Genomic DNA, 12,999 nt, shown 5'->3' with positions numbered 1-12,999 from the left:
TGAAATAATTAAAATTATTATGCCTTATTATGGAAATCACAGGCCTAAGGCTTGAGTTGAGAATGACCCCTTTAACTGGTAAACGTTTAGGGAAAAATGAGTAGACTGTACCAGTGGTGTATTATGGAAATGATGGGCTGTAGGCCAGGGTCTTGTTACCCTGGTCAATAATGTGGCCCTAGTCAAAACAGCTTTGTTCCCTCGTCCCCAAAATCACCATCATCGGGTGCAGGATTAAGTACAGATATTCTGCAACCTATTGTGCGCAGTGCTGAGTGTTTTATTGCAACATACGTAAGACATACATGGCTGATGTGAGAGTTGGACTGCAGACTCTGGGGTTCACACTTGTGAGCATAACTTGTGAATGGATGGTATATATGCATTAACTTAAGCAGGAGGGGATTCTCAAGTTATAATTAAAGCATTTCATAGCGCAATCCTGTACATGTCTACTCGGAAGTAAGTCCCATTGCATTCAATGGAGCTTCCTCCCAGGTAAGTGGATATAGGCTTGCAGCCTTAAAAAGGGGTTCAATAAGTAGTTTGGGTGCGCTTCCTACAGCAGCAACTTTGTTGGGTCTTAGCCAGCATATGAATCTCTTGCATGCGAGACGTCTGCAGGTGAGCTGGGAGAGGAACAGCACCAAATGAGACAAAACCTCTACGGAGCTGAAAAATAGGTGTCTATTTACAAAATCATTCCGTGAAGTGACCCAGTTCGCCTGATGCGTTAGGAGTAGACGCCTTTCGTTTCTTCAAAAGCAGGAATGGTTGTTGGTTCTTACGGCGACCTCCTCCCTGCCTCCTCTCTTTTTTGAGACTACGGCAGGCCCCGTAACGGATCAGGGCACATAGTTAAAAAACAGCTCGAGTCCGACCTGCTCCGCGTCTCACCAGCTCTGGTCACCCGCACTCCGCCCACTACGCTTCACAGCGCTATCGCCAAGTAACACGCAGCCCGGTATATCCCGATCGGGGGAGCCAATGACGGGGCGGCGTGCGGCACGCGGGCCCGCCTCGCTTGCCCTCCGCGGACCGAGGTTGGCTGCTACAGCGGGGCAGGCTCGCGCTTGAGGGCGGGGCGTATAAATGAAGCCGCGCGGAGGGCGAGCGGGATGCTGGGTGCCGCGCACGCGAACGGGCTGTCAGGAGGAGGAGAAGGTACTGCCGCCGCGCGTGCCTGCGACACGGAGGCCCGCCCGCCCTCGGCTCGCCCGGGGTCCTTGGGTGGAAAGCGCGCGCGCGCGCCTGCCGTAACTGCTGCCTGTGGGGGCCTCCCGCGGTCGCTGGGGAGGGCGGGCGTTGGTTGCTGTGCGCGCGGCAGCCTTGCTGCGGCTGCTGCTCCTGGCTTGTTTTGGAGGTGACACAAGCCGGCGTGGTGGAATGGAGCCTCTCCTTGCAGGGAGTCCTTCCGACGGAGAGTGTGACACGTTGTGACTCTCGCGCCCTCCACCCCAGCAACCTGCTGCAGCCCTGCGCGAAGGTCTGCTCTGGCAACTCGGTCTCCAAGCCTTTGTTGGCTCTCAGAGTGTTTCCAGACAAGGTTTCTTGGTGCCATCGCCCTGCCTTATTTAAGGAAGTTTAGGAGTGCTTCTAGATGAAGCTCGCATTGCACATCAGCCTGCCTCATTCGCAGAAAGTTGTGGGCACCCGAGGAAGCCACCTTCCATTTGTAACCCTCCCATCTTTTCCAACTGCTTCTCCCATCTTTTTTCTTACCAAAGAAAATCTAATAAGGAGGGAAAGAGAGAACAGTTGTCTCTTTATCGGTAGCGCTAGGATCTACCTGTCTGAAAGCACCATATTGTTCTTCAATATGTGGCTTATTCAGTGTCCCCATTAGAGGCTCTCTGTCATAGCAAGTTGGCAGTACCTTATCCTTGCCTATTGATCTCTTCTCCTTCCTTAGATGTTTGCATAGGAGACAGTGACTACAATCCCAAGCATACCTATTTGGGAGTAAGTTCCACTGAAATCAGTGTAGCATACTTCTAGGTAATATGAACAAGACTGAGCTGTAAGGGGATTGCAGGACATTTAATAGACTGAGTAGTGCAATCCACTTGGAAAGGGGGGTGGGTACAAAATACTATGTGCTCTAGTATTGTTTCCTGGGGAGGGTATGCAGTGTTTTATTTATTTATATCCCGCCTTTCTTCCATTATGGAACTCAAGGTGGCTACATGTGGATCTCAGGTAGTTTCCCCTCCAAGCACTGACCAGACCCACACCTGCTTAGCTTCAGCAAGGTGGCTGCTTCATGTGCCTTCAGACTATGCCCTGGGACATAGTATTGCTTCTTGTAGTATTTGCCTGATAACTTAATGCAAGCAGTTATGTTGGTCTATTAGGGAAAAACCCAAGCACAACAAAAAGAAAAAAGTGAGCTTCCAAGTTTTACAGAATGCTTCCTATGTTAAATAGAAACATATATGTTAAATAGAAAAGGGGTAGAGTGGTGTTGCTCGTAAATGGCTTGTTGGCTGTTCATTTGCAATATGTGGTATTCTCTAGATATGGAGTCAAAAAGTTTTGAAATGTCCTTAGAAGTAAGCTACTGAATAGGTGCAGTAACTACAGAGGCTGCAGAATGCCATGAACTGTGGGCAGGATTCAACCCTGTAGGTTAAGGATGCTTCCAGACAAAGCTTTTATCTTCCAGTCACCCTGCCTCATTTATGGAATTTTAGGGGGGGTGGTGACGTTGTACTCTATTTGTAGTCCTCCTGTTTGCTCCCACTGCTTCAGACTTTTTTTTCTTTCGACAAAAAAATCTGTTGAGGAAAGAACAGTGTAGCTAAACAATGTCTTTTGACTGGTAGTGCTAGGAGCTGTCTATTTGGAAACACCCTAAGCCTGTGTATGTGAATAATGTCTAGAAAATACTGTAAGAAGGGCTAGGGAAGAATCTTCTAGACTAACTACTGGGTTGGATCTAGATTGGTCATTCCATGAATGGAATGGACTGGGATCCAGTGGAGGTTCTGTGCTGGAGGAAGGGGGCAGGAGGCAATTTTTGGAGATTCCCCCATTCCTGTGTTGTTAGTTCATGCTGGTCCCTGGGTGGAACTCTGCTAAGCACTAATGTGGCTCCAACCCATTATATTTAATAATTCTGTTAACTGCCCATAAAAATAGTGAATCAGGCCATGTTCCACCACAGTGAGTTCAATGAGTGGAACCCAACTGGTGTCCCTCTGCTGATAGATGATATCCATCAGCGGAACAGGGTGATTTTTAGCAATTGCCCCTCCCACTTCAGTCCCCTAAATCTGGGGGACCCTCTGGAGCTGATTGAAGGGTGGCTGAAGAGGGGAGGATGAATTGCTGAAGATAACCCCTTGCCTGTTCTGCTGACGGATGCCTTCCATTTGTGTAGGGACACTAGCTGGATACAACCCAATGCCTGGATATTGGGAAATTCTATCTTTAGTTTTAGGGGGGAAATATCTAGGCAACTTATTTCTAACCTCTTCTAAATGGACTGGATGAGACTAAACATGGTAAGGGTGATAACGCCAACAATCACTAGGAAATAAAATGAGAGCTTAAAGATTAGCGTGAATTTATGGTTCAGTTGCATATTGCTGTGGGCAGTTGTGGATACCCTGTGAAGAGATAAGGTGAACTAGTGATCCATGAGAGCAAGCAATGCAAATGGGGTGTATCGCTTTCTTCCTATGCAGAGAGGTTCAAATGATCAGGGCTTGTCTATACCTAAAATAATATAATGCAATCAACTATCCAAACGGTATATTTTTAACAAGTTGGTAAACGATAAGCTAACCACATATTGTCAAATAGCAAAACTCTGGAAGCTGGTAGTATCATAAGTGACTAAAAAAAAAAAAAATTCCAAAGAAGCAGGAAAGGGTAACTCGCTCACTGTTATTAGCTATATATGTCAAGGCATGGAGACTTCTGTGAAACTGCAGATCAGTCTCTCAAAATGAAAGAGAATTGGAGGTGTCAAAATTGTCCTGAAACCCTTCTATGCATTTCATAGTAGCAGGTGCTCTTTGAACTCAGCTAGATGGCACAGATTGTTCTTTTGTGTAAATTGGAGTTTATGTGACCACCTGAGCTGCTTAGCATATGCTTAGGATATGTATGACTGTTGGACATGTATTAACAGGTGTGATTCAGGAAGCAGTGGAATAGAAAAGGGGACATTGCTGCTGAACTTTTTACCAGTTCAGTTAAAGCATTGGATGCTTGGTTCCTGTTAATCTTTGTAAATGGGGGGGGGGGGAAGCCCCACATATAGTGCTGAGACTTGCCTGTTGGACAGTTCTTGGGACTGGGTGGTCTATGTTTCCTGCATGAAGGCAGGCTGCTTTCGAAGTTGTTAGAATGTCATTCATAAAACATTTGGCTTTGTCTCAAATCTTCCCTCTTCCACTGCTCCCCATTTACTGTGTCTTTTGGTTGGAACAACAAGAGTAACAAGGGCCCCCCAAGGTAGCCTACAAACTTCCAAAGAGCTAAAGTATAATACAGGGGTCCCCAACCTTTTTGGGTTGGTGGGCATATTTTGAACTTTGAGAGAGCATCATGGATGCTGTCATGAAATGGCTGTCTGGGGGGGAGGGGCTTGCCCATTCACAAAATGGCTGTGCATCCATTTTTCAGAAGGCAGACTATCGAAGCTAAAAGAAAAGTAACCTGTCCAAGGGCCTGCATACAAGGGAGAGGTGGGGTCTGAGCTCCAAAGCACAAAACCACTCTTTTGAACCCATGTTGTTGTTTTTGCTTTGCAACCTATTTCATGGAAGGCAAACTGATAAGGCTTAGAGACGAGCAACTTGGCAAAGAAACTGAGTACAAGGCAGAGTTGGGTTCCACACCTTAAATATTAGAACACATATATGCCCTTGTTAAACACTTCACAGAAGCAAACTGGTGATGCTCACAGAAACACACAGATAGCCACAGGCAAGACATCCACACACGCCCAGGTAAAATGCCATGTGGGACCCAAAGTCATTGTGGTGGTGGTGTTGGAGGCTGGTGCTTTGCTTTGTAGCATGCCAGGCTCCCAGTTGATTAAAATAATATCTAAAATGTTAAAAATCAGGAGGGGCAGGAAGCTCTAATAATTAAACCTAGAGCACATATATTTCTGTAAGGGGGGAAACAAAATTATTTATTGATCATATCCAACATTATCCAGTTGAGCCTGATACTTGCAATTTCTACAGATAGAAGAGTAGATTGAATCATAGTAAACCCATTGCAAACAATGGGACTTAAGTTAGCCATGAGTAACAAGTCCCATTTTTTTCAATGGGTCTACTGTAAGTATGACTAAATCTGGATCCAACCCAGAAAATGGTTGTTGGCTTTTTGTTGTAATTTCTGTTTGAGTATATTATAAAATCTGGGTTTTATTTGTTGTTAAGAGAGGTCACTGTCCAATAAGGCAGCCTTTAAATGAACAAAATAATGTGTTGGATCCAGACCTAGGTGCATGCAACAGAGCTTGTAGAAGCAGACTTTCCTCCCCTCCCCATATCAGCCCCTCCAGCAGCCCACCAATTTTATTTATTTATTAGCAATTTTTATTTACTACATCACATTTGAATAAAACCCAAAGGGTTTTACAAAAATAATAGAACCATACACAATGGTATATTAGAGGTTGGTTCAAAGATAGCTCATGGCTGGGGGAAAGGCAAAGTAAATGCATAACAGTTTCAACAAATGCCTAAAATGTGCCAGTGCTGAGGCCTGACATACCTCAGATGGGAGATCATTCCACAGGGCTGGTGTCACCAGAGAAGGCACAGCTCCAGGTCAGGCTGTAAGCAGCATGGGCAAGCTTCCCCACACCCTGAAGATCGTAGTGGCTTGGGAGGTTGGTATAGGGGGAGATGTTCCTTGAGGTAACCTGGTCCTGAGTTGTATAGGGCTTTGTATACTAGTACCAACACCTTAAACCTAGTTCAGTAGGAAACTGGTGGCCAGTGTAGATCCTTTAGCACAGGAGTAATATGTGCATGGTAAGGCACCCTAGTCACTTTACTGTACACTAGCTGCAGCTTCCAAATCAGCCTTAGAGCAGCCCCACACAGAGTGCGTTACAGTAATCCAATCTTGAGGTTGCCAATGTGTGGATTATAGCGGCTAGGCTATCTCTCTCCAGGAACAGGTGCAGTTGGCGTACCATCCTAAGCTTGTAGTAGGCCTCCTGAAGCTATGGAGGACTCCTGGCTTACCCAGAGGGGTGGGAGACTCTTCTGAATATGGTAGGCTCTGGTGCAGGACGCTGAGGATGAAGGGGATTCCCCAAGATGGGTTGAAGGTGCCTTGGCCAGATTTTCAGGGATTTCCCCACACACACACACACACACACACACCCACATACACCACCCTATCCCAATCAGCAAGTTTCTCCAACCCTCTGTGTGGAAAAGTGGGCTGGGAAAGTCTGCTTCTGCCAGCCCCATTGCACATACAGAAATCTGCCCAATGTGCTCAGATGTATCCTAGGTACAAAACATTCTCTAAGACTTAAGGTGCAATCCAATGCATGTTTAGACAGAAAAAAGTCCTACAATTCCCCAGCCAGCCATTGCACCCTTAAGAGTATTGACAGAAGTCTATCTCAGGCAGCAAACAAAGCAACCAATGCCAGTGTTGCTCAGATCATTTGCAAAGAAGTATGCAGCAGCAGCAGCAGGTTTTAAGAGGAACTGAATATACAGGAACGAGGACACAATCTTTCTATGGTCGTGAGTAGAATTTGAGGAACCAGGGCTGACCAGTGGGGCACAGACAAGTTGCCCAGACTGTTAGCTCTCCCATGAAGACCTTCTCATTGCAAAATCTCAATCTGCTGTATGCCCTACTGGCACAATTGGATGGTCTTACTAAAATGTTTTCTTCCCTTCTAGTTCAAGCACTAACCTACAATGGCAGACAACAAACCTAATGCTGACTGCAAGGCCTGCAGCGTGCTGAACTGGGATCAGGTCAGTCGCCTGCATGAGGTCCTGTCAGAGGTGGTACCAGTTCATGGACGTGGCAATTTTCCAACCTTGAAGATAACCCTGAAGGATATTATCCAAACTGTTCGCAGCAGGCTGGATGAAGCAAGCATTCGGGTTCATGATGTCCGCCTGAATGGTTCTGCAGCTGGTCATGTCTTGGTCAAAGATAATGGACTGGGTTGTAAAGATCTAGATCTTGTCTTTCAAGTGTCTCTCTCAAGTGAGACTGAATTCCAGTTAGTTAGAGATGTGGTTTTGCAGTCCCTTTTAAACTATTTGCCCGAAGGAGTGAACAAACTAAAAATTACCCCTATGACCCTCAAGGAAGCCTATATTGAAAAGTTGGTGAAGGTGTACACTGAAATTGACAGATGGAGCTTAATCTCTCTCTCCAACAAGCATGGCAGGAATATAGAACTCAAGTTTGTGGACTGCATAAGGCGGCAGTTTGAATTTAGTGTGGATTCTTTTCAAATAATACTAGATTCCCTGCTTTTTTACTATGATTGCTCAGAAAACCCAATGTCTGAACACTTCCACCCGACTGTGATTGGAGAAAGTATGTATGGCGACTTTGAGGCAGCCTTCGATCACCTTAAGAACAGACTGATAACTACCAAGAACCCTGAGGAAATTAGGGGAGGGGGGCTCCTGAAGTACAGCAATCTTCTTGTGAGGGATTTCAAACCCATGGACAAGGAGGAGATCAAACACTTAGAGCGTTACATGTGCTCTAGGTTCTTCATAGACTTCCCAGACATTCTGGAACAGCAGCGTAAATTAGAGACATACCTGCAGAACCACTTTGCTGAAGAGGACAGGAGCAAATATGACTATCTAATGACCTTGCGCAGAGTGGTGAATGAGAGCACAGTGTGCCTCATGGGACACGAACGAAGGCAAACGCTGAACCTGATCTCCCTTCTGGCACTCAGAGTTCTGGTAGAGCAAAACATCATCCCCAATGCAATGAATGTCACTTGTTATTACCAGCCAGCTCCATATGTCAGCGATGCAAACTTCAGCAGCTACTATGTTGCAGATACCTGTGGCCAGTCTTATCCCACCTGGCTGCCTTGCAACTGATTTCTAACTTTCTGCTTTTCTGTGACCCTAAACAACCAGAATGGAATGTCTCCTGATTTTTCTTGTATAGAAATCAGTAGGGCTGCTGTTTAGAGTTCTTAAATACTCCTAGTCTTGGTCAGGCCATAAAGTTGCCCCATCTTTCCTAAGGGATAGTCTCTCCTGTAACTGGAGAAACTGCCCTCATGTCTGTCTGTCTCTTTGTCCAAAGCTTCTTAAAACTGAAGATTGAAATATGCTGTTGGACAATGGCAGAGAAGTAATAGCTGCATGGCTGCTTCCAGTCCATCTTGCTTTATGAAGTTTGAATTGGTCTCCTTGCAGCATATGCACATCATGAGGATTTGTCTGGTATGGCCATGGAAAATCATGGCTACAGACCTATACATAATTAGGCTGCTCAAAACTCCATTGGAGTCACTGGGATTTAAGCAGCTTAACTATGTGCAGGATTGCATTCATTTTCTTTTTTCCTAGGAAGTCTAAATTAGCAGTTGACTCCTTTAGTGTTGCAGCAGTAGTGATGTATTTAAACTTGAAGAGGAGGAAAACTTATCCATAAAGAATGAATTCTGCAAGCTCTATGGCATTTTTAGTTTAAAGAAATTAAGGCTATTGGACAACATCCAACATTGCACTGGTAGAAGGGGGTTCCAGGAAGCTAGCGTTCACACCACTCCTTCCCCCGGCACCCCACATAGTTCCCCCAAAGAAGCTATACAGAGGATTGGGGCCCCTTCTGAATGGGGTAGGCTGTGTCATGGGTACTGAAGGGCATGTGGGGATCCCCCAAATCAGGTGGTGACTGGGAGCGCTGCCTGATTTGGGGGGAATCCCCCCTCAACCCCCTTCACCATTCAGGATCTCTCCCCCCCCCCCCCAACCTCTGTAGCATTTTGGGGGAGACTGGTCTTTTGGGAGAAGGAGGCGGTAGGGAAGTTGGCTTGGAACTCCCACCAGGAAGGTGGACATCGTCCATTCTAAATTGCATGCCCCCAAAATTCTGACAGCTTAAGTCTCAGACTTAAAATAAAAGACTAGAAAGCATTGGTGATTATGAAACTTCAGCTTAATCTTGGACTGACCTGCCAGGAAAATATAGAAAACAAATATGGAACAAATCTTTTTTCTAGAGTTCTGTTGAAAAACTAGGTCAGGTCTTTTTTCCCCTAAATTTCTAAAGCTAACATCTTGTTTTGCTGTGACATGTTATATGTATGTGCAGCTCTGCTGGATTACAAGTATGCCTGACTAGGGGTTTCTGGAGTAATACTATTGAAGATGAGAGTGGTAATGCTCAGCCTGGAAATAATGGCTTCAGACCTGTAGATGTCTTGGACTTGGATAGAATTTCTGTATCATTAATGTTCCAATTCAAGAGGATTCCTCTTGAAAAACTTGTAAAGTGTCCTGACCAGTGGTTAGTTGGTGGCTGGATTTTTTGGGGAATCCTCTTAAAGTTCAGTATCCAAAGGAGTCTCTATCAGTCATGGTAGAGCTTCAAGAAAAGTTCCTGTAAGACAGAAACTTGTCTGGAGTGCTGCTCCAGCTCCACTATCATCTTCGTGGAGAAGGCATTATGCAGTGTAGATGAAGTCTTCTGGTCAACAATGGTAGTGATATCGAACTTCTTGCTTTCTATTGAAGGAATCCATGTTCTATCAATTACTATCGGCTTACCAAATCCAAACAGTAGTTCCCAGCAGAAGTCTTGAAATCCTCTGTCACTGTCTAGCAAGTATGGGCAGAAAGTAGGGGAAACTAATTTTCAATCCATATAGCTTTCTACAAGGTTCCTATTGCACATGACAGTGTATTAAATTGGTGGTCTTTACATAAATATCCAGAAAAGGGAACTAATTAAGGCAAGGGTGGGGAACCTGTGGTCTGCCAGATGTTGCTAGATGACTGTGTCTATCATTCCTGACCATTGGCCATGCTAGCTAGGGCTGATGGAGGTTGAAGTCCACCAACATTTGGAGGGCAACAGGTTCCCCCCACCCTTGAGTTAAGGTCAGTTGCATGATCATGAGAAAACTCTTATTTAGAAGCATACATTCTGGAGCAATATGGCATAAACAGCAGTCCTTAGACGTCTTGTCAAATTGTTCAAAACATGAAGGTTTTTTTAAAGTAATATTTCTTCTGCAGCATAGAGATAAAACTCTATCTATAAAGGTGCAGATGACAATTACTGTTCTAAGGCAGCAGTACCCTGGGTGAAGTACTTGCTGAATCAAATGGATAAGCAGAAAAGTGTTGAACTTCTGTATGAGTGCTGAATACCTGCCCATTTCTATTACTTTAGCCATACTGCATATTTTGCTGGGTCACTTCAGAATGCTTGAATGTTTCTGAACTTAATCACACTCTCTTGCCTTATAATATTGCCCAGAGAGCAAGGAGCACTATTGCTATTAATGTAAAGACAACATAGTATGTAGCAGTTGCTGGATTGGTTCCTGTTGTAAGAATTGCATCTCGGGGTGTGGGGAAAGATAAGACAGGGTTGTATCAAGAGGGCTACAGCAAGCTGGTTTTAGACTTTTGTTGTTCAGTAGTGAAGTTGAAATGAACTGTCGGCTTGTGAGCAAAATTTCTTTACATTGGAAGAAACTTACGCCATGCATGTCTCTGGCAAATGTGTGTTTCTTTAAATTATTGTGTTAGTTGGCAAGAGAGAGAGAGAGAGGCTCTTGGGAGGGCTACTGCTATGCATCTTGTTTTGGTTTCTTGAAAGTAAAAAAATAAAGTTTGCCAACTTACGTGTGTCGGGCTGTCCTTCCTTTTTTCACCCCACCCCACCCCATTTTTAAGGGCCTTCAAAAATCCCAGTAGCAGATTACAATCTTCCCCTTTAGTTGCCCAGTTCCAAACTGACTATTGGCTGTTCTCTTTGCCCGCTTCCTTTCTACCTTAGGCTAGGTATAAATGTAGAACCAATGTGTTCTGTCTACTTCTCAAGAACACATCTCTTCCAGCCAGTTATGTCTGTGACCTAACTAACAAAGAAAGCATTAGGGATAGACTAAAGAAGCTGTATCATGTCCTGACTCAAACTCCTGGAGTTCAAGTACTGTTAAGTACATAACCATGATAGCAACATGACTAGGGCATCCCAGAGCTTGCCTTCTATACTTCAGTAGTAGAAAATCCAAGAAATGCTCCCCTCCTCCTACTCCTGTAGCTGATAGGATTCTCCCCTCCCACTGGAACCCAGCTGAGCACAAACCTGGCTAAAATTAGCTATGGAGTCTAGATGTGAAATGCTGGTGTCCATTATGGGGTGGTGCAATTTTTGAAGGCATACAAAACTGTGCTTACAACTAGTGGTGCCTCTTCCAACAACTTGGAAGTACCCACAATCCCTTCCAAGCTCTATGTAAAAAGATGAATGGACCTCTAGGCCAAATGGCCTGGCTAGTTGGGAATTAGCTAGTATTCCAAAGCCCCTTGTCCTGCTTCTGGATCCTACCCATTTGGAGAGCCCTTTCCTCCCTTATCATTCATCCTTCTGCCCACCCACCCCAGAAATGATAACATATTCTTACTTCATAAAAACTGTCTCTTTCACCCAGGCCTTTGAGACAAAGTAGTCACACCAGGACAGCCTAAATGAAACACACATTAGTACTCATTGGTTAGTATTGGCCCCCACTAAAACTTTTTACTGCTCAAAAACTTCCAATTTTACTCACAATTGATGTAAACATAGGGTGAAACAAGAAAGACAGACTCACTGTTAATCTAAGAAATGAGGCCAATTGGACCTTAATATGGCTAGGTTATAAAATGAGTGAATGTCAGCAATACAACCATTGGTTGAATTATGTCTTTACTCATGTTTCATGCCAGTGCTGCTAAAAGATGAATTCTACAAGATGGAATGATCACTCCTATTATAAGGGCTGACATTTGTAGCTAGCTTTTCTCCCAAAGGCCATGCAATCCTCAGAACTTTTTTAAAAACTGCATTTTCTCCACTGGAGAACTACAGACAACTACATGCTGCTTTGTGGGCTGCATACTAGTTAGTAATACAGCCTATATAACTATCCAACTCTAGTCATGCACAAAGTCTTGTTGCCCAAATGGGGATCCTTCTCCATGCAAAATCAAGCATGCACACGCACAAAACAGCAGATACTCCCTGCCTGTGCTAGCTAGACTAGAACCACTCCCTTAGATCTAGTTTTCTAATGGGAGGTTTAGGTGGAGTTGTATGGCGGACCATTGTCAGGTGAGCCTCCATTTGCAATTTGAGCAGTGCTGCCCTTTTAGTATGCTGATCATATTTCAGTTTGGTTTTCTGTTTTTACTGTATAGGTACCTCAGTAATAAGCTGATTGCTTCTCAGCCTCCAAAACAAATTGTTCTGAAAGCTAACAGCCATTTAGTAAGTCCAATTTCAAACACCTGTTGGTTTCAGGCTGCACACCCCACATGTTACAGTAGTGAGAATTTAAAACACAAATGTAGATCTTGGGCGCTTTCAGATAGAGGACTCCCAGCACTACCCGTCCAAAGGCACCATACACCTATTCTGTCTTTTTTTCCTCAGTGGATTTTTTCTGGTAAGAAAAAAGGCAGAAAAGCAATGAGAAAACATGGGAGAGTTACATGTTGAAGACAATGTTATTGGATCCTCTGTAAAATTCCATTAATGAGGCAGGGTGATTGCACAATAAAAGCTTTATCTGAAAGCACCCCTTTTTTCAAACCACTACAGTACTAGTTTTGCTTCGTCCATTCAGGCGAGATGTTAACAAAGCAAAAGGGGGCTGGGAGAAAAAAAAAGTGGCTCATGTTCAAGCCATGGAGTCCGGCTTATGGGATGACCATCTCACCTGATGAAGAGTTCTGGAGAACTCAAAATCTTGCACACAAATTTGTGACCTTTAGTTATCCTAATAAAGGT

At 44.5% G+C, this 12,999-nt stretch overlaps 1 protein-coding gene across 2 annotated transcripts; it reads left to right on the top strand.

Annotated features, from left to right (window-relative positions):
* The first annotated feature begins 1,035 nt into the window (after positions 1–1,035).
* On the top strand, positions 1,036–10,846 carry TENT5C (terminal nucleotidyltransferase 5C). 2 transcript variants are annotated; one of them, XM_084835280.1, is made up of 2 exons: positions 1,036–1,164; positions 6,900–10,846. In XM_084835280.1, the coding sequence occupies exon 2, from the start codon at positions 6,918–6,920 to the stop codon at positions 8,079–8,081; it is 1,164 nt and encodes a 387-aa protein (XP_084691406.1). In that variant the 5' UTR covers positions 1,036–1,164; positions 6,900–6,917; the 3' UTR covers positions 8,082–10,846. The 2 variants fall into 2 exon arrangements, with proteins under 2 accessions (XP_084691406.1, XP_084691407.1); XM_084835281.1 differs by having other exon boundaries at positions 1,121–1,486.
* Positions 10,847–12,999: the final 2,153 nt, after the last annotated feature.

The sequence above is a fragment of the Heloderma suspectum genome, chromosome 2, assembly GCF_057233095.1.
Source record: "Heloderma suspectum isolate Gila_16-S chromosome 2, 16-S_ref, whole genome shotgun sequence".
Taxonomy (NCBI): domain Eukaryota; kingdom Metazoa; phylum Chordata; class Lepidosauria; order Squamata; family Helodermatidae; genus Heloderma; species Heloderma suspectum.
The sequence above is the reverse complement of the archived record's forward strand: the minus strand, read 5'-3'. Positions and strand labels throughout refer to the sequence as shown.

Excerpts from the sequence above, each read along its gene's own strand:
- TENT5C (XM_084835280.1), top strand. The coding sequence starts at position 6,918 with ATGGCAGACAACAAACCTAATGCTGACTGCAAGGCCTGCAGCGTGCTG.